The sequence below is a fragment of the Pararge aegeria genome, chromosome 17, assembly GCF_905163445.1.
Source record: "Pararge aegeria chromosome 17, ilParAegt1.1, whole genome shotgun sequence".
Classification (NCBI taxonomy): domain Eukaryota; kingdom Metazoa; phylum Arthropoda; class Insecta; order Lepidoptera; family Nymphalidae; genus Pararge; species Pararge aegeria.
The window spans coordinates 6788616-6811648 of record NC_053196.1 but is presented as its reverse complement, the minus strand read 5'-3'; the positions used below and the strand labels follow the sequence as shown (position 1 = coordinate 6811648).

Sequence of the window (23033 nt, the reverse complement as noted above, 5' to 3'; positions counted from 1 at the left end):
GGCAAATAAAGATAAGACCCATTTTACTCTGATGTTCAAGTATTTATATTTCTAACTTAACCAAGATAAGCTAGGCGATCAACCTATGATCATCAAGATCGGTTTACCGGTCGAGGTGAAGAGGTAATAAACAGACATATGTATTTTGCATTTATATTAATAATATACTAATATAGTACTCGTTTATTACTCGGAATACTCGGTACTCTGCATACTTCTCAGTTATACTATGAAAATTAAGCTTAATTTAGCAAAATTAAACCATTTTTTTAAATTTCAGGTTTGTAAACCTAATAATAATAATTAAGCAAAAACTTTAACCCCCTGGTTTATTACCCGGGGTTATGGGTTTCTCTTTTATACATTTAGATATATCGATACATCGATAATTTTTCTGTAAGCTGTCGTTGTAGGTCTGTGGTCTAAATAAAAAAAAAAAAAGGTATTATTATTTGTTTAGCGGGGAAAGTTTGTATTTTATAAAAATAACTAATATTCTGAACTTTGGTATATTATTGGTAAGTGAAAGTCCTAACTAATAATCAGCTAAATCAATTACGGTCCATGTTCTTTAACAAAAATCCACGCTATAGAAATCTATAACTTGAAAAAGCATGGTCAACTAATTTTGTTTGCAAAGTTAGAAGGTAGGTTCTACCGTCGAATCAATTAGTATAATTTTTTCGTACCTATATTTTTGTCTGCTGCTGCAACCAAGTTATTTTAATTAAACTTTGTTTTTTTAAACTTTTATCTCGATTTTAGATCGTTTCGTATTTCCAAGCAGCAATGGCAGACCCAGGAAAAGGTCGAGGCCGAGGCCTGGCATTGCTCCAGACCCTAAAATCTCAAATGTTGGAATCACCACCATCATCTCAAGAGGCTACTCCACAACCTACTCCAAGTCCAAGTGTTGCATCTAGTACTGTAAGTATTTGAAACAAAGTTTTAATTTGTTTAGAGACTGAAATGAGAGCTTTGAAATGTCAGCTTTCCGCAAATAAATTATTGTGGTTTACTGTATTACTTTCCTGTTAAATTGAATCAAAACTATCTTCATAAAAATAGGCCTACAGAAGCAAATGCTAGTTCAACGCTCACATTGAAGCTACAGTGCAAATAAACAAAATATTTAATAACTGCATTAGTTGACTTAAAAACTAAAGCTATTATATACATAATGCAGGAGAACATTTTTCCTTTATCATATCCACGAAGGACAGAATGTACTCGTCCCCCTGCCAAAACATGGCAATAGGGGAAAGGAGAAGTAAACATTACCATTTAACATAATTCATGCACTCATGTTCAAAGAGTGGATAATATGTGGGAAGGTATGTATACTTGGTCCTTACACTTTGGAGAAGATGTCTCTTGCCCATGCTAGCCTTGGTGGTCTCAGAAGAAACCAGCGAGAGGCTTATCTAGTTATTCTTTGTTGTTATAACCATCTTACATTGTTAATTAAACTATTTAAGAGCAATTGTTTACACCCACACTTGTTTATTGCTAAAGTTATGTTATGACACTTCAATAAGCTTAAATCTAATATTACATGTATATGTATAACTCATCTGTATGTGTGTTTGTCATTTAGCTTTCATTCAATTTGATTTGGATAAAATTTTGTATCTATAATGTATACTTCAATGGGTTCCAAGATGGTTTGAAAATATACTTGGATCCGGTAGGTAGCTCTTCTTTACGAGACAGGAGGATGGCTGACTGGTCTGCTAGTTTAATATAAATTTTGATATTATCATGTCACTTTCCCAATAATTATAAAAAATTTTGGACTAACAGGATATTTTTTGTCCCGTGTTTTAATTATGTTTCTTAAAAAAGTAAACTGTCAAAATTGTTTTTTTTGACAGGTTGGTTCAACAAGCACAATGGGTGGGAGAGGCAGGGTGGCAGCCATGCTTCTATCAAAAATTCAGAAACCTGGTGGTATGTATGTCTTATAAAATTGACAGAAGGTTAATATTAGCTTTAGTTAATATTGCACATAATACATTTTTTGGTGTAAAGTTTAATGCAGTTAAATCAGTATATTTTAACTGCATTAAGTGCTGGATCAAAACTGTTACTTTGCAGAAGTTTGTGATATGCAAAGCTCACAGTCTGCCATTTTTTAAACAGTGGCCATAAATGAAATCTGTATATGCAATAGCTTAATATAAATTATTAGTTATTTATTATGATATCAAACACTCTTAACAACAGAGTAAAATGGAACATACTGAGTATGTGTTAATGTTCAAATTTGCTCACACTTCTTTAGGCAGTTCTGTAATGGTGATTAGTAGATTACCAATTTAAAATGTGTAATTTGAGGTTCTCTTTACTGGGACATGGTAGTATTTTGATAGTTAAAAACAAATTCATGCATGTGCATATTCTAATCTTATGCTAAAGGTACTGGAATATGAGACAGACAGGAACACTTGACAATTAGAAATATGTGGTATTTCTAATGTGTTAAAATTTTAACTCAATTTGAAGTCAAGGAGTCAAGTTTTGTGAATACTAGTATAATTATATATAAATATTCTTTTACAGAACCAGAATTCATGCCGGCTTCAGATGTCAGCCCTAACCCCAGCATGGTTTCATTTGGAAGAGGTAGAGGACTAAAGTACATGGAAAGTTTGTAAGTAATCCTCTTGTATGAATAGATTGGCACTTAAATATCAATATCCATGAATGCACTCTTAAGGTTGCTTAATAGCATTCAACGTCGACAAGTGTATATCTATACCTATATCTGCCACAGAGCAAGTTAGCTCTAACTAAAGAAGTTATGTGTTAAAACATTGAACTGATATGTTCAGTATCAACATTACCAGTAGTAGCATTAGTTTGAAATAATAATTCAGTAACTATGAATGAAATGAATATGAATGAAACTATGTGGATCTTCTATTTATTAGGCAATACTACCAAAATAGCCTAGAAACTCTCAATAAATGCTAAATTATTCCTGAAGTGATGTGTGTTCCAGTGATTTCCACATACACTTTCAAATTCAATACCTTGTTCCTTATCGCCATTATATTTCTGTTATATAACTAAAAGAATATGTACTGTGTGGTACAGAACTTTTTTTTTGTAACTATTTGCATAATTTTCAGAAAAGCTGCTTCACAGGCTACACAATCCACAGAGACTCGTGCTGGCGAGGGTGTTGAAAATTTGACTCAGAAAATGGCCGAAAGTACTGTGTCTACGGTTCAGACATCAACAACAACAGCCGTTGGGAAGAATAAATATTTTGTAAATACATTTTTCTACTGACACTATTAATTATAATGATTACTAGCTGCTAACAATGTGTGTGTGTGTGTGTGTGTGTGTGTGTGTGTGTGTGTGTGTGTGTGTGTGTGTACGTGCGATGAAATTATCTATGGGTTTCTATCAGATGTTGTTGAAAAAGTAGCTTGGCTCCGCAAGTCTTGTCTAATAGTAATTATGATCTGGAACATTATAAACTATGATCACGTCCTAACAACAAAGATGCTTGTAAGCAACATGTAAATCTCTTGATTGAGTAATGCTATGACGACTGATTGGCGCAATGGGCAGCGACCCTGCTTTCTGAATGGCAAAGGTTCGATTCCCACAACTGGAAAATAATAATAAAAATCATTTATTCACACGATTATTAAATAGTGACAGAAATCATAGCTTAGTACTATGTTTGGTTGAATCACTGATACCTTAAATTACTAAAAACTCGTACTATAGATATCACTGCTAAATGTGATAGGAACATGCATGTTTTTCAGTGTCTATTTTTGGTGTCTATATTTATATTATAAGTATTTATGTACATTATTCAAAAAAATGTTCATCAGTCATTTTAGTTGTGGACAACACTACTTACTTTGGGGCTACTTTGCAATGTGTGTATTGTCGTAGTATTATTAAATAAAAATATTTATTATTTCACTGTTGGGCACACGCCTCATCTCATAGCCTAGTTTGAACCCAAAGCACCTCTTGTGTCTCGTTTAACCACAAACTCGGTTTCCCGATTGATTCCCGGTTCCTAGGTCAAATTATATATTGGTCAAAAATATAGTTCAGCATGATATCAACAATAATATTTTAACAATATCCCAGAGTTAAAAAAGTAGGGTGTCTAGCATGGTGGTGTGCCAGAGAAAATGTTAACTCCTTGGTCCCGTTTATGACTTTCTTGCTGTATTTTTCTCGATAGAGTCGGCATTTCGACTGGTAAAGTTGCTACAGACAGTCCAATTGACAGACATTGCATAATTGCAAATATGCCAAAAATAAAAGAAATTTTGTTCAATTCAGTCCTTTGCTTGGACATCTCAAAGGTTTCTATGAATTTATATATTATAATAATGAACATATAGCTCCTCCACGTTTCTATGAATTTATATATTATCTTATCTTAATATATATAAATCTCCTGTCACGATGTTTGTCCGCGATGGACTCCTAAACTACTTAACCGATTTTAAATTAAATTGGCACACCGTGAGCAGTCTGGTCCAACTTAAGAGATAGGATAGCTTAGATATTTCATTATAGTCGCAATTTTATTTTATGGCAAATTATTTGTCTATAATTAATTGACAGTCACATGTACTCATTTAAGGCTTAGCGATACTGAATACTTTAAAAACAAAATCAAACGCAGACGAAGTCGCGGGCAACAGCTAGTATATTATAATACCAAACAAATAGCTTCATGACATTGCTCATCCTTTGCTTCCTTTATTTCCAATCATCATGATCAAACTAAATACTCCCGAAAAGCAAGACGACCACCCAAAACGCTATTACCGCTTTTCTTATACAAGCATAAAACTGCACACACATTATTATTTCACACGATTATATATATATCGAAGTTAGTAAGCCTAGGTGTGTGAGCTTAACATAAAAGATATTTATTTTGTTATACAGAGAGAGATAAAGGAAACACCACCTGTTGTCAAAAAAGGTGAAACCGGCACACTAGTACCAGTTACAGCCAACTTTATTTATTTGAAAGCTGAAGAAAACAATGTGTTCGAGTACGATGTTGCGTATGAACCCGATCAAGATTACAGAAACTTGCGCTTCAAGCTTTTGAACGGTAAGAATTCACGGCCGGGAACATATTTGCATTACGTTTGGAAGTTAATGCACTTTTACAGGTTTTTGTCGTCATATCGACCCATTACTGGCTCACTACAGGGCACGGGTCTCATTCCGCAATGAGAAGGGGTTAAGGCCGTAGTCCACCACGCTGGCCCAGTGCGGATTGGTGGAATCCACATATCTTGGAGAACATTATGTAGAACTCTCAGGCATGCAGGTCTCCTCACGATGTTCTCCTTCACCGTCGAAGCAAGTGATATTTTTAATTACTTAAAACTACTGTTAAAAAAGTTAGATGAGTAGCGTGTATTAAAGAGTTTTCCGCGTAATCAACTCCAGATGAATTTATTTTACAAAAATATTTATTGTATGTAGAAATATATCTAGTTTTCTAAGACTAATAAATTGGTCGCATGTAATAACAAATTTTATCGTTAACGTTAGCTACCACATGTACATTAACAACAAACTTTACAACATATCACTAATCAAATTTGTACTTTCAGAACATAAACACTTCTTCAAGGAGAAAACATTCGATGGCACAACACTGTACGTGCCACATTTATTGCCTGACGAAGCACTCAACCTTGTGTCAACAAATCCATTCGACGAGAGTAAAGTGAACTTGAAAGTGAGCATTATTTTTAATCAATATATTTGCGGGCTAAAGATGATAACAGGTTGCACGCTCCTGACAGCCGTTCAGTGGCGTATGATTTACGGTAAAAGTTATTAATCTGTGGAATGAATTGCCGAGAGATATGCCGGCAGACAGTCGCAGACAGTTAAAATTTCTAAAAATCGCTAAAGTGAATTTTATATATTATGTAGTGTATGTACAATGTATGTTAGACATATTAAATGTCAGAGAGAAGTAAAGAATATCACAGAGAAATAGAATTTGCACCTTTACTGACCACAAAAGATTCAAATTCTACAGTACTGTGGAGGGAGATCATAAAAACAATATCTTCCAAAATACACAATGTTTGGCTCCTCAGTTGTAATATAGGCAGCTAAACAAAAATAGGCTATGGATCTACGTGACCATTTTCAATAAAGCTTAATGGTATAACATATGTGTGTCTGTGTGCTTAGCTAACATCCTTAGTGCCATTTCTCTTTACAAAAACAACTTGAACCCTTTCCACCTATACTTAGCAAAGTATAGCTATGAAAATGCAAGGTGTTTATTGTTAAGCTATATAAAATACCTATCTATAATATATTTATACTAGCTGTTGCCCGCGACTGCGTCTGCGTTTGTTTTTGTTTCTCGAAACAAATGTGGCATTATATTTAGTTGTAATTCAACTAAAATTTTAAGTTCTGAATTCTCATATAAAAAATCTTATATAAAAGTAAGTAATTATTTAAATCGGTTATCATTTGACGGCGTTGTGGTGTAAAATCGTTAAACACTTTCGTCCCCTCTCCCAAAAGAGCTGAGCTTAATTTCGGGTTAAAAGCATCCTATATTACTTCTAGTACCTTCAGGAATATGTGTACAAAGTTTAATGATGATCGGTTTAGTAGTTTTTGCGTGAAAGCGTACCGAACAAACTTACATTCACATTTATAGTATTAGTTGGGATATATATATAAACATATACATAAATCATAACATATTTTAGTACAAGATAGATACAAAATGGTCTTTTAATAGAATAAGATGTTCAGAGATTTAGACTGTCTTATTTCTCTCGGTAGCTCATTCCAAAGGTTACCTTTACCCTAAAAGAATAGAACATAGTATATACCCATAACAAAAATAAGAATGAAGTGAATTAAACATTATGATATTGTTGGAGTTTTATCATATAATCATCTTTATCTTTGCAATGTCAGAGTATGTGAAATAAACTATCATTTGGCAGTAAGTTAACCCCCAGATCCCTATGGTTGTTGCTGATTACAGCAAATCAGGCCAAGCTTCTATCCAATGTACATAATTTTCTTCTCGTAGATAACATTCCGTCGCACCCGCCGTCTTAGCGAGATGGTTCATATATACAACACTCTGTTCAAGCACATAATGAAGGATCTTGAGCTAGTACGCTTTGGCCGACAGCACTTTAACGAGAAATCAGCTGTTCAGATACCGCAATACAAGCTGGAAGTATGGCCCGGGTAATGAATTAACTAATATAACTAAATTTTTCCAAGGTTTAACTGCAAACACTAGATTTTTTACTTAATACAGCGAGTACCTACATCTATTTAACAACTTTTCAATCTAAGGAATTATTTAGGGTTTGTAATTATTTATTATGGATTTTAATTTTAATAAATCCTGAAACATATTTAGCATGTTTGTTGCCAATTAATGCCAGTTTCATAGTAAACTTTAAAAAGTAATAAAGTATAGCCCAAAAATGGCCTATCAATTAACTGTAAAAAATAATTCACATACAGCATGGTAGAGACACCGAAAACTGACAGACTGTTTTGAAAGTGTGTACTCGAAATAATTGTTTTTTTTGGAATACATTTAATAATTGACCTCCTGTATTTTAGCTATGTGACAGCAGTGGATGAATATGAAGGTGGTCTCATGTTGACATTGGATTCTACACATAGAGTGCTGCGAACACAGTGCGTACTGTCTCTTATTAGAGAGACTATACAGGCGGATGGGGCGAATTGGAAGAATTCTATATCAGACAAATTAGTTGGTTTCTCAGTTATGACCAAATACAATAAGAAACTGTTTCGGTGAGTATTTGACTATTTAAAATGGTAGAGGAAGACTGTTCGAAAACAGAAGGAAAATAACTATCCAAACCAAATCAATCCATTAAAATTTTGTATGAATTGTATTAGATGGTCAGGAAATAAAGAGAATAAAGACGCTCACAATAGACGTTTATTTCACTTCACAATTCAAAACTCAATATAATCCCCTCACATTCGAGCTCCGCCTTTTTATATAGTTGAATGAGTAAGATTATTGACAACTGTCAATAATCTTACTCACTGGCGCAGTGGGCGGCGACCCTGCTTTTTGAGTCCAAGGCCGTGGGTTCGATTCCCACAACGAAAATGTTTGATGTTTGTTAATTATGAACATAAGTGTTTTTCAGTGTCTGGGTGTTTCTCTGTATATTATAAGTATTTATGTATATTATTTATAAAAATATTCATCAGTCATCTTAGTACCCAGTCATTCTAGTAGTTGCGATGTGTGGATTTTCGCAGTATATTTGTTTTATTTATTTATGTTGTCATAGTTCTTATGCTCTAGACTTAACTCTAATTTTCTAGTAACTACTTTTTATGGCATATCTCCTGTTCACTTTTTCAGTGTAGACAGCATAGATGACACAATGAACCCACAGTCAACATTTGAGAAAAATGAAAAGGGAGAATTGATAAAAATAAGCTATTTTGACTATTATAAGAAGAGCTATGGCATTGAAATTAAAGACCTCACACAACCAATGCTGATCTCGAGGTTTGTTTATCAATTATAATTAACCAACTAAATTCATTCTCTTTTTTACTCCCAACTTAACTATCTCTATCTTCTTTTGATGCTGCCATCATCAAAGGACGTAAAGCACTCTCTAAGTTGGGGTCGGCTCAACATATCTTCATGAGACATGAAGACAGATGTCAATCGTCCTTGAGAATGCTTTTTTGGGTAGATTAACCGCAAACTCTTAGTTAGAAGGTGTAAAGTTATATGATATAAGTCGATCAGTATCTCTGAGCAACTACATCATATTTTTATTTATAATAAACTAGCTGTTGCCCGCGACTCCGTCCGTGTTTGTTTTTTTTTGAGAGTCACATGGCTCTCAATGCAGTTGTAGGTCATAGTGAAATAGAAATTTTCCAATTAAATTAATAAAAAGGATAAAATATTTAAAAAGATCGGTTTTATGTAGTATTATTAACATTTTTTAAACTCGCGATAACGTCTAAATTATAAGTCCGATTGGAATGAATTAAAAAGTATTTTATTGCTATATAAATACCTTTGACGATAAAATCATTTATTTTAATAAGAAATAAACTGCGATACTAAGGTAACCAACTACCGGCGTTCTAAGTAATAAGTAAATTAAAATTTTAGCACACAAAAGCTGCCAATCCGACTTAACCATGATAGTTTAGTATTTCCTTGGGGACTTTTGTCTAGATAAATGAAGAATGATTACTTTAATCATGGAATTAATTAATGTTTATGTAATAAACTTCAAAATTTTGCTTACATTTCGGATAACATTATTGCAATTTTCTTAAAAATCTTAATTTTTTTTGAAAATATATTATAGCCTCTGTGACATAGTGATAGTTTAGCATTCTTTTGGCGAAGAAATGGCTAAAATTGGTCCAGTTCTTTCGGAGCATATTTGGTTCAAACAAACAGAAAAATCTTTCATTTTTATAATATTACTATAGATAATATACACAATGTACATGCTATATTTGATATGTTGATATGTTAATTTAGAGATTCAAAGAGAATGCCAGGGACCGAACAGAAAACTGACTTCATGATATGCTTGGTACCAGAACTGTGTCAGCTTACCGGACTCTCGGACTCGCAAAAACAAAACTTCCGATTGATGAAAGATGTCGCCACATACACACGGATAACGCCCAATCAACGACACTCTGCATTCAAAAAGGTATTTTTACGTATACAGTACTCTAATGCTCTAGTGTCGTGTTCTAATGCCCTTTTTCACCAATGACGAACAAGGTAATACCTAAAAAGGTAACGCCTAAGCTAAGGAGATTCCTAGTCATAAATGAACAGTTCACCAATAGTTTTCACCTAAGAGTTTGTGAAACATCATATATATATAGGTTTAGTGAACGGCCATTAGAGTATTTATTTTTTGAAAATTCTCTTTAGAAAGTTAACCTAAAATAAAAATTGAATCCATCACGTCACAGTTTGAACATCAAAGTATAAGTCAAAATCTAATTAGTCAAGTAAATAAATAGGCTTGACCGTAAATAGGCAATAATATATATTTTTTTGGAAAAAAAGTTGCAACTACAAAATTTTTGGTTTCGTTTCTATTAAATTAAAATCATTATCATAATAATATTTATAAAGTTACATTTATAAAGTTTTCAATATGTGTACAACTGGCGCTACGTTATATATGTTTCGTGTTTGTTATGAAAAACATACATTTAAGCGTTGCTAAGTACGATTTTTAAAGTGTTTATAACCAAATGAATGTAACGAAAATTTTTACTTACCAAAAAATTATATTGTGTTGTCTATTAGCTAGCTGGGTCATCCAGTATATGATCTGAGTTTTTGATAAACTCAGATTTCATTAATTTTTACAAAATTCTTTTTTTTATTAGTTCATCAAAAACGTTATGGATAACGAAACCGCAAAGAACCGACTCAAAGGCTGGGGACTAAGTATAGATGCGGAAACGGTTAACTTGACAGCAAGGACTTTGCCACCGGAGCCTTTGTACTTTGGCAACTCTGTCAAAGTGCCCGGGAAACCCAATGCTGACTGGAATGGTGATATCTGTAGGAATGCTGTCATGCAAGCTGTCGATATAACAAGATGGGTGGTCTTGTATACGGCTCGAGATAAAAATGTGACTAATGTAAGTATTTAGTATATATACAAAAAAATTGTTACAAGGTAATATGACTAGGCCACCAAGAATAAAAAGTATCACTTGTTTATATTCAGACAATTTATTATAATTTCAAGTAAAGTGTATTTCAATTTTTATATAAAAGTAACAAAAAAAAGAAAAGTTTATCAACTATAACTAATATAATGACTTAACATACAATATAACACCTGTACATATGTGCATGTCATTGTTTGAGTTACTGCTTTAATATTATCTGGGATGTACGAGATAGATCTGTGTCTCTTTGTTGCCTAAATCGGAGGGGAATTCTTCTAAATAGATAAGAGAGAAAGAGATCGGTATATCTGAGATCAGGAGATCTCTACCCACTAAAATTCTATTCGTAGCACCCCCAAGAAATATAAGCTCCATGATCTCCTAGGCAACCCAGTTCCACCTTGCACAACCGTTGCTCAGCTTCTCCTAGGAGAAAATACTGAACAAAAAATTGCGTGACATTTGCCTTCTCTCCAACGTAAGATTAGATGAGATTTGAATCGACCCCCTACCCCTCTAAAACATCTCACGTATTTTATGAACGCTCCCTTAGTCGCCGGATCATAATCCGTGATCCATTTGAACACAGAAACACAGTCAGCTGAAATAGATGATATATGTATAGATGTAATATATACAAATAAATTATTGGTACGTCAACAAATGGATTTACATGTATCGTTGTCGGCCTACCCTCATTCTAAATGGTAATAGGTAATGATTTTGTAGCATAAAGCTGAATGTTATACTTATCTACTAGATTAACCAAGCAAAAATTTGTCAACGGCGGGGTGTACGGAAATATTCTTTCGAGTTTATGCTTACACCTTTAAATTAAGACCTGTGATATATATTATAATGACTTAATAAATAAGTTATAATAATGTGCGTAATTATTCATAAAAATAGGGATTTTTTTTAAAAATAGTATAAAAATAGTAATATAGGAAAATCGTCTTTTTTTTTTATTCCACTACAAGTCAGCCCTTGACTGCAATCTCACCTGGTGGTAAGTGATGATGCAGTCTAAGATGGTTGCGGGGTCGCTTAGCGGCACGTCTTTGTCAGTAGGGTGGTAACTAGCCACGGCCAAAGCCTCCCACCAGACCAGACCAGAGAAAATTCAGAAAATATATATTCCTAAATTGCCCCCTGGGAATCGAACCCGGCACCTCCTACTTAAATTCACAGCGCTCACCGTTGCGACAGGTTCAAATGATAATTTCCAACTTGCTTTAATGTCATATGACTTTGTTTCAGGATTTCGTAGAAACGTTAATGCGGTGTTCTGGACCTATGGGCATAGTTGTATACAAACCGGACCTCGTCCTTTTGCCGAACGACCGTGTGGACACCTACGTAATGGCACTTAAGAAATGTATTACATCTCAACTGCAACTTGTTGTTGCGATATCACCTTCTATGAGGGACGATCGATATTCTGCTATCAAGAGAATATGCTGTTCCGAAAAACCTATACCATCTCAGGTAGTTATATTCTTTAATTTGTGTAATGTTGACTGTTAAGCTAACGGTTATCGGCAAAGATACGGTCAAAGTCAAAGTCAAAAATATCTTTATTCAAGTAGGCCCACAGGTGGCACTTTTGATGCGGACATAAGAACCACACGGTAGTGAGATGATGGCGATAACCACATTCGTAAACTTAAAACTAAAGCTACGAGGGTTCCAAACGCGTCCTGGTCTAAGAAGAAGCCCACAACAAACTTAGCCGGGTGTTTTTTTTTTTGTTATCACCATCTCACAATATCATTTTAAATTATTAGAAGAGCAACCTGGTTAGAGTAGTCTCAGTATCGTTTACGTAGTCCTTTATACTATAGTAGGACTTTTCTATAAGCTTACGTTTAATACAAACTTTGAACTTTTTAAGAGACATCTCGGTTATACTGACAACTCATTATCTTATCTTATAACTCGATCTGATGAAAATTTACTCATTTGTTATACTGTGTAGGAAAAGATCGTGAGGAAAAATGCATGCCAGAGAGTTCTCTATAACAAGAGATTTTAAACTAAGATTTTCGTGATTAATTAACATTTCTTAAATAGAGATCTACGGTTACATACCACGATAATATTTTTTGGTTATTCGATATTTTGACCCAGTTGCATGGATCGTGGTCACGACGGTACTGCGTTGATACAAGATGTCAAGTTGGATGTCACGGGCAGAATCTGACTACCCGCTTTCGTGTTCTCTTTGTCGGTATTTCGCGAACTGTTTGAGTGTAGTATGACACTGATAACGTCACGTTTAAATTGAGAAGCTGCTTTCTTGGTTTGCATAATTCTACGACTGGATTCCACACACTTGCTAATTTAAAACCGTCCTCACGATTTAAGTTATTTTGCTTCCGAATTTCAATCGCTTAAGGAATTGGAATATAGTGACGGTCGATGGAGAGAACTTTAGGGTCATGTAGCTCTATCCTGCTAGTGGTTCTGCATAATATTCTAAAAGGCGAAGTCTGACTTGAGCCAGTGTGGTAAACCCTTCTTATTCTTAGAAGATACCTGTACCAGAAAGTATAATAAAGATAGTATTTAGTAAACGAAATAAAATAGACCAGCCCAAAAGTAGTGTTGTATATTACGCAATGTTTGTTGTGGAAAAAGGCAGTACTCTTTTTTAAGAAATGCCAATTTAGTTTTGTTTATTGATTTATGTAAAAAGGGAAATTCTCAAGCAGTATAGAGAGTCTGATTATTATATATTCAACTGGACAGGACGGATAAATTAGAAAAACTTTTTCGCACCTGAGTTTCGTTAGTTAAATGACACAAATGTCAAATGCTGTGTCATTTAACTCACGGAATGTAGGCCTAAATTTCTGTTTCAGATAATCACTAAAGTTTGTTTTATTTAATTTCGGACGGCCAATGGGCGCAGTGGGCAGCGACCCTGCTTTCTGAGTCCAAGGCCGGTTCGATTCCCACAACTGGACAATGTTTGTGTGATGAACATGAATATTTTTCAGTGTCTGGGTGTTTATTAATATATATATTATTTATGTATATTATTCATACAAAAATATTCATCAGTTATCTTAGTACCCATAACAAAAGCTACGCTTACTTTGAGACTAGATGGCGATGTGTGTATTGTCGTAGTATATTTATTTATTTAATTAGTTAATAGTAGTGCTCCAGTAGTGATTAAATTCTGTCCACGTAATGTTGGAAGTCAATAAACTTATAAATATAATTCAATACATTTAGGTAATCAACGCTCGCACGTTATCTAATAGCCAGAAGATCCGTTCGATCACTCAAAAGATACTTCTCCAAATTAACTGCAAGCTCGGCGGCACACTTTGGAATATAAGCATTCCCTTCAAATTCACAATGGTCATCGGCATCGATTCATACCACGAAGCGAATCTGAAGAAACAAAGTGTTTTCGGTGAGTACTCATAGTGATTGAATGACGTCATTTGTATACTTCGAACTTCGTGGGGCTTCTTCTTCACGGTTCTGTAAGCTTTTCGCTTGGTGTCGAACTCGCTACTTGAGCCGCCTAGGTCGCTGAGGAGAATTAATAAGGAGCTCCTAAAAACATACAATAAAGACTCTAAAACTCTCTCTCTAGGCCGGTTCTCAGAAGTGGGATTTCAAAAGGCTGAAGAAAAACCGTAGTTTCAATATATATTTTTTTGTTTTGCTAGTGGTAAATATTTCTCGAAACCACCAGCATTAAACTTAGTAGCAACTTCAGCAATCATGATGCAGTAGTAAACTTGTTTAAAGAAAATCCGATCACCTTAGATGTGGAGCTTTACGCTTTTGACTGACTGACTTATTATGATGTTTCAACCGACTTATATTTTTAAACCAATTTTCATGATAATTTTTTTGTTTGATATGTCATACCACTAAGGATTGCCCCCATTGGGGAAGGAAATTTCCAGTAAAATAGTCCCGTCTCTATTGTATACAATTTTTATTCAACGCCAAAATAGGTCTCCGCGCGGCCATTACGGTATGAGTGCAACGCCGCCCCGCATGAAACAGAATATAACACTAGTAAGTATTAAAGGAGAATGCCGGATGTAGTATGGGATTTGGTTTCACATAGTACTTCTAAGGTGCCTTCATGGAATTTATCTCATTTTGAAGGGTTTAATAATTACAATAGATACATTACCAAAAACATTAAAACTCTAGTTCGCCGGATTTCAGAGTTACAAGCAAATGAAGTTCGTAAATTAAGGTTATTTTTGACACATGCGTTTATTGTATCTACCTTTTGATGGTACTGTTCATGATATGTATTTTTCGTTTTTTACGTACACAAGTGACGTACCTCTTTTGATTTTTGTGAGTAGGTTTAAACAAGATGACGCAAATAATAGAACCACTAATTTATTTCATTAAATTTTTTAACTGTCGAAGTTATGGCTTGGAATTTTAGAGTTTTTCTAAAAAAAAGAACAACTTAATTTTACCAATTTGAATTAGGCACTAAACGAAACCGTGTTCCGGCATTCTCCTTTTAACTTTTGAAATAAATATAGTGTCGTCAGTACACTTAAAACAATAAAGCCCCGTGGTAATGAATATGATTATGATGTAATGAAGATGATGATGAATAACAAGTTTTTATTATTCCTTATTTCTGTCACTAGCATTTGTCGCGTCCTACAACCAGGCACTGACGACCTGGTTCTCGAAGGCGGTGTTCCAGGAGCGGGGGCAAGAGATAGGCGATTGCTGCAAGTTTTGCGTTGTGGATGCCCTACAACATTATCTGCGAGTCAATGGCCGATTGCCCGATAGGATCATTATCTACAGGTACAATGTTTCTTCGAAACAATTGTTCTCTAGGAGATGAGCATATTTTAATCTATACTAGAGACGTCTTTTTAACTTTTTTTTTTCTAATAGACGATTAAAAATAAAATAAAAAGGGACGATCGTTTTTGTATGGGGAAGAGGACCACCAAAAATTTTGATTTATAAGTTATGGATCGCCTGTTGATTTTTTCCTTATAATCTCTATATAACAATGGTATTATTAACTTTACCTCGTCTAACCGGAGTACAGAGAAATCGACACTTCAAATGTGAATCTATTAATGATTACTAAGGATTTTCTCGTAAGTAGGTCCCATAGTACATTAATATAGTGCACTGTTTACGGCTTTGTATTACACTTGAACAATTATATTTATCATTTTCATAAGATGTTGAAACATCTTATGAAAATGATAAATTAACTAAATTTAATTAATTAAATTAAATTAACCTTTAACCCAGTTAACATATTGAGCACGGTCCCGGGCTCGCCTATATTTGCGTACAAATCACGCGCGCAGGCGCGAGCTCGGAACCGTGCCGGCCGGTCCACACGATTATAAACTGGATTTTCTTTGTGATAGAGTTTACTTTTGTTTAAACAACTTATGACCATAGAGAAATATAATAACTATTCCATTCGGCGTGTGGAGTGCCAGAGAGAAAAACAAAAATTATAACAGATTCACTGTTGAATTTTTGTATCCTACTTCTTAAGTTTCTTGTTGTGTCCATTGTTTTTTCTTTATTTGCGGTGTACAAATAAAGTGTATAAATAAATTTGCATCACAACCAGTTACTGCGATTACGATGTTTACGATGTCTTTTATTCAATTCTATCACGTTTTATTCAGAGTTTTGTGTAACTTACTAGGTAAATATATGTTGATTCTGAAATCAATGCGTTGAAATTTATTCAGGGACGGAGTCGGCGATGGTCAGCTCAAACTAATTCAAGACTACGAGATACCGCAAATGCAAATAAGTATTTCGTGCTTTGATGACAACTATAAGCCTTCAATCACCTACATCGTGGTGCAAAAGAGAATCAACACTAGGATATTCCTGAAACAGGGCAAAGAATTCGCGAACCCTGATCCGGGAACAGTCGTCGATAACTTGATTACGAGACGCGATTGGTGAGAGTTTGCTTTACTTTTACTCGAATTAATTTATGAAGGGGAAGGAATTCATAATTTATAATCCATACTTATTATGAAAATTTAGCTTAATTTGCTATCCTCCAAGAACAGCAGGAGAATCTGTATGGTGTAATTTATAATATCTTCAATCCTTACACTCCACACCAAACAGATCACAAACAGAGTGTGTTGAGGGTACATTGCAAATTAAGCTTAATTTTCATAATATATTATGGATTTCCGCAAAGTAACGTCTGCTTCTATCCAAATCTATGCTTACTAAAAGCGGTGAAAGCTTGGCCGAAGAAGTTAGGCTTCCTTTCGCTCCGCCGCACGGAACTTCACTTTTCGGAGTTATCTGCGTTTTAAATTTAAATTTGCGTTTTTAATAGAAATTATAACATGCTAGCTTTAACGATGAAGGTAAACTTTGTGTGGAAATCTGCATGCTTAAGAGTTCTCCATAACGTTCTCAAAGGCGTGTGAAGTCTATAAAACCACCCGTTGTGGACCACGGCTTAAACTTTCTCAATCCGTGTTCTGTAGCGAGCCGCTAATGAGCCGATAATCATATTGAGTAATGTCACCGTGTGGAGTATTTTTAAAACCGTTTCTCTTTGACAGGTACGACTTCTTGATAGTATCACAGAAAGTGAACCAAGGCACTGTCACTCCGACCCACTACGTGGTGATCCATGACGACAGTGGTATGACGCCGGACCAATGCCAGCGGCTGACGTACAAGATGTGCCATTTGTACTACAACTGGCCCGGTACGGTACGCGTACCAGCCCCTTGCCAGTACGCACATAAATTGGCGTACCTTGTTGGACAGAGCATGCACGTAGTGCCGTCTGCGTCGTTGTCGGATAAGTTGTTCTTCTTGTAAATCGTGATATGTTTAGATATAAAATTAGGCTCAAAAACTAAAAAATAGACAATGAAAATAGATGGTTAATGTAAACCAGCTTAGATTCTATTTGCATTAGAGAAAAAGGACAGTATCATAGATACAGAAGGGTATTTTTTTAAGTGTTTATTTATGAAAAACAATGGCTGAAAACTATTTTTGAATGTTCTACAAGGCCGGAAGGCTATAAGTTGTCACGCGCGATTATGTTCCTTCAGTATCAAATAATAAAGTTCCTTCTAACAATAGCAATACCACATTGTTTACAGTCTCGTGACGTCACAAGACAGTAAACAGAGCCAACCAAAAATAGTGTTTGTGATCACGTTGGTGGGAAAAAAATCTTGATTTATAGAAAATTGCTTTATTATCTAGTAATGTGAAGTAAAATTATATTGAAAAACAATAATCTTTAAGAATTACACCAGCAAAGGTGATACAGTCAAATTCTCTTTGCGATAGTGGTCGATCAATGCCAAAAAGTACAAATTAAATACTAATTAAGTTGAAAAACGTATTTGACTTTAAGAGACGATTGAAATGGTTTACTGTTCTCTCGCATTAAACTAACGTCAATCTTTGTTTAAATTAATTATTTCTTAGATATCAGGCATTAGGTAGAAGCGGGCGTTACGTTGTGGAGTTCCATGATATGCAGTGAACATTACGCTTAATTTGTGATAATCCACGATAAGTAGAAGTTATTTATAATTTCTTCAATCTCTCTACGCACGTTTCGCTCCGTCACTGGAGCATGCTCAGGAGATTTTGACTTTGCAATGAAAATTTGCTATGAACTTCACAGGAGATGGAGATATTGACTGCTTTTCGTGTATTATAGCTAATCAAGCTTATGTTCGTTTTCACTAAATCTAGGCATCGCCTAAATATAATGCCTAATGATTTCGGTGATGACTAGTGAACAGTTGATGTATGCCTAGGAATCTCCTGAAATTAGGCGGTACTTATTTAGGCATTGCCTTGTTCTTTGTTAGTGAAAATGAGCATTAATGTTCGCTGTGGATGTCAGGTATTCAAGAAGAGTTAAGAGAGACAGAGTTGGAGTTCTAAAACGGATGGCATGGTCGCATAGAACAGCTTAGGATAAGCTTATGCTCTATTTTTATAAAATTTAAAATTATATTATAAGGGGTTTGAATACTTTCGAATAGAGTCTAGCTTGCCCACTGTATGCATTTTTTTAATAGCGGCCACGTAAAATCTTTTAAGGCGACACTTGTCCTAGATAGAAGCTATCAAAGTTTAACTGAGTGGTCTTCAGTGAACGAATTCAAAAACAAAATTAAACATGTGAAATATTGTGGCTGTGAAATATTGTTTTATAGGATCTAAAGTCTTAAATCATCATATTATTTATTTTATTTATTTATAATCTTTACTTGTACACCACTCAGAAAAACGAGAAAAAAAAAGAACAAACTCTTGCCCTGTAATGGTAAACATATTAAACGATTAACGGCCCAGTACAGGGCACGAGTATACTTACAAAATGAGAAGGGGTAACCCCTGGCCGTAGTCAACCACTCTTTCCCTGTGACAACAGCATGGACAACTCTCAGGCATGCAGGTTTCTTCACGATGTTTTCCTTCACCTTTGAAGCGAGTGATATTTAAATTTCTTAAAACGCACGAAGTTGGAGGTGTGTGCTGAGATTCGAATTCGGCTCCCGAAAGTGAAGTCGAATTCGAAGTCCTACCATCTAAGCTATAACTATAACCGCTTTTAGTTGTAACCTGTTAAGGGTTTAGGTTTCATGGCTTATATTTTGCGGGCCTGTTATATTAAAAAAAAAAAATGATTTTATACCAAAATATTCAACGCCCTTTTGCCTATATTTAGAGCTTTTACATAATTGGTTGTTCGTGCGCGTATTATAAAGGTATGAACTAAAACAAGAATTCGCAAGCTTCTTTCCTTCGTATATCGCGTTTTTAATTACCACATATAGAGGTGACATTCGATCAATCTACTGACTTCGCTTTGACTGATTATTTTCTGGTCTGGTCTGGTCTGGTCTGGTGGTTGGCTTAGGCCGTGGATAGTTAAAACCCTACCGACAAAGACGAGTACCGCTAAGCGACTTAGCGTTCTTGTATGATGTCGGTATGTGGGTATGACTGCTATAACCCGCTGCACCGTTTAGCCCGCTACCAGCAGGGTTTTAAGCAGGTGAGATTGCAACTGTAGAGTAAACTGTAGAGGAATAAAAAAAAACTGTCAATTAGCTCCGCCTTGAAGGCCCCAAATGTTTCTTGCATACGAGCTGTCAATCTCCTTACAATTGTAATTTTATTTATTTGTTTCGCGTAATAACACAGTAGATCGTTATGTAGATCACAACAATGCATGTTTGTTGACCGTATGAAAACCGTGGTATTTAGAATACCCTATAAAAGACCAATGTCCAATGATGATAAGTCCTACATTCTGGTTGCCCCTAAACCGCTCTGAACACTGAGGCACCCTTAAATCTTTCGTCACGCTTGCCCGTGACGTTTAATATTGCGTTGCCCATGGTGTCCCAACTTCCGCTTTACACTCATTGATAGCCGTTACTTTTCAACAATAATAGATGTTCTTACATTATGTTATAGTAAAAAACCTTCATTCCAATTCCACTGCTGGACTAAGGCCTTTCCCTATGGGAGGTTTTGCCCATAAACATCACGCTAGGCAACGCAGGAGATAGTACTAGTAGCATAGAGGACGGGATGAGAAGGGGTGGTGACATCTATATTCTGATCTGCCATCACCACACAGCACTGTAATAATAAATAAATCCACTATTGATTCATAGATTATGAACTGCGTAACAGTAGGTAACCCTCATTCGGAAAGTAGCTTACGAAACCGTGTATTTATTTCATAACTATCAATTATTGTACTATTTTTCTGTGAAAAATAAGGTACTTGTCTTGAAATTATTGTGTATGTTATTTGATTAAGAAATCTTTTAATGAAGCAATAAAATCGATTTGTTTTTATGGATAAAATGTAACAAAATAGTTACTTATAGTTGATAAAGACTTATAAAAATAAGTGTTATAAGATGAAGACTTATTTTACATAAAAACGTTAGAAAGCGTTCGAATGACGCTTAGAATAGTGGTATTCTGATATCGAACTCTATTTTTATGATATCGTAATTTTTTTTTCTTATTAAGTTTTTTTATTGTCACTAGCATAATTTTTTATATAGAATGAGTATTATGTGTTACGGTTAAGACAAGACTACATTTCAAGTAAAAATCCTTGTTTCCTACTCAGGGATCTATAATTATAGAAAAAATAACCTAAATCTAAAAAAATTATTATGTGTATTACAGACATTCTCAACGAAAGCGTAATTTTTTTTTTGTAAACCTAGAAATGGGGAAATCTGTTACAGTTGCTGTTCTTGTCAACTTCTCTAATCGCCTTTATTATTTATGGTAATTTATAAAGACAGAGTAATCAACTTCTTTAGCATTACAATAAAGAATATTTTGATATTGAGTACTCTGAAAATTCTCATTAAAGTCAATTAAGAACGCGTGCGAAATACCACCATTTTTAACTCATTAATATCACGAATTTTTGCACAATTATTTATGACGTTCTTCAACAATCTTGTGCGATTACCTAATTCCATACGAAAATAACCTTTATACATAAAAAAATGTAAGTACCTTTTTTTAGGGCATGCTCAAAAAAATATTTATTTTTTTGTAATGTAAAATGTTGTATGGGAACTTGCCACTGCTTTAGTAGTGTCGACCTTTTCTCACTCTTCATTGTCGATGAGGATGGCTCTAATTAACTTTATTGTTGGATTTTTGGACCTCAAACTGATTTTATCAAAGAATTATTGTTCTTAGGATTTTGTTGACTTCAGGCATTAGTCAAGGTCACAAACTTTAAATGACGCAATTTCGGATCCTTACCGCGAAGTAACCTAAAAATTGATACTATCATATTCTAGAAGATGCAGAGTGAAAGACATAGCTACCAAAGCTACTGTGACCTTTTTGAAACACGTAAGTTTGGTGTACAACTAGGCGTACAACGCGGTTAGGTTACCCGCGAAGTAACTTTTCCATCTTGCCTAACATAAGGATTTCTACCGTAGTAGTATCGTAAGTATACTTTTTTTTATTAAATCTATATTCATCTCATAAAAAGAAGCACTTACCATTAAGCAATAAGAGAAAGTGAGCGTTGTAAACCAAACTTACACGTGTTTCAAAAAGTTTTCAAGGTGACAGTGGCTTTGGTAGCTATGTCTTTCACTCTGCATCCTCTAGAAAAGTAAAGTATTAGATTTTTAGACATGTCGATTAGAGAATTATGAACAACAAAATTGGCAGCAATAACTACTGGATGATTGAGAGATTGGATTGAGAGTTCAAATCATTGAATTTTTTGTAGCGAGGGGTTGAAGCGCTCAGGAAGTAGACAGTATTACCTCAACCTGTGATAAAAAGGTTCTGTTTTCCTGTATTCGGTATACTAATAAAGTTCATATTTAGCCTGACTTAACTCTGACATTACAATATAATAAAAAATATCTGAGATATGATTTTCGATATTTTCTATGAATATAAATTGTATAAATATAAATAAAATCAAACAGAACTTTAATAAATAACTAAAGAGGCGAAATCGTATTGGCGATCGGTTTAATTACAAACTAGATTATATCAATGATAGGTTCTTAGGATGTAGTGTGCAAAAATATTGGTAATCCGAATCTCCTTTATTTTTTTACATAAAAAATATTCTTTAAGTACAATTTAAGGTCTAATTGCTGTGATTAAAAGTTTAGATAAATATACGAAAATCCCTCGCCTAAAAGGTACAAATTTTTTTTTTCACTTGAATTTGACTAACTTGTAAATAGGGCTTTCACCGACCGCTAGGGTTTTTTTTTAAATTATAGAATAGATACTCCTTTTATTTCTAGTACCGAAATAGTCCTTGCCGAGTGCCTAACATTATTTCACAATAATCTGGATATTGTCAATAATTCTGCCTGTGTGCGAGGATGTATTGCAGACTCGAAGTATTGTTGAAAAAATATTTTCAAATAATATCGTGTGCCTTAGTATTATTATAATTTTGTCGCTCGATAAACTTCGAGTAGTGACCCTCATAGCTTTAGTTTTAAGTTAACGAATATAGTCGTAAAAAAGTAATAGGCCCGTTTTGACATTTGTCATTGCGACGTAACTAGTTATGGAACCATAAGACTCTGTACTCGATACTCACGATAAATCAATTCAAGTTTGTATCAGTACTTGATTGATATGATTATGTATTGTAAAGTGTTCGTTCGTTCAAAGTATTCCTTTAACTTCACAACCAATTCGCGTGACTGGCTGTTGATTATACGTCCACTTTTCAACATGTTGAAACA

The 23033-nt window shown here is 34.5% G+C and overlaps 1 protein-coding gene across 1 annotated transcript; it reads left to right on the top strand.

Moving 5' to 3' along the window:
- The first annotated feature begins 768 nt into the window (after window positions 1-768).
- LOC120630875 (piwi-like protein Ago3) lies at window positions 769-22776 on the top strand. Its single transcript, XM_039900193.1, has 16 exons — window positions 769-927; window positions 1875-1950; window positions 2563-2653; window positions 3135-3276; window positions 4942-5113; window positions 5625-5752; window positions 7088-7251; window positions 7639-7836; window positions 8426-8575; window positions 9581-9758; window positions 10456-10713; window positions 12007-12234; window positions 13990-14173; window positions 15396-15561; window positions 16485-16703; window positions 17331-22776. Exons 1-16 carry the CDS (start codon window positions 790-792, stop codon window positions 17593-17595), a joined length of 2757 nt encoding a protein of 918 aa, XP_039756127.1. The 5' UTR covers window positions 769-789; the 3' UTR covers window positions 17596-22776.
- Window positions 22777-23033: the final 257 nt, after the last annotated feature.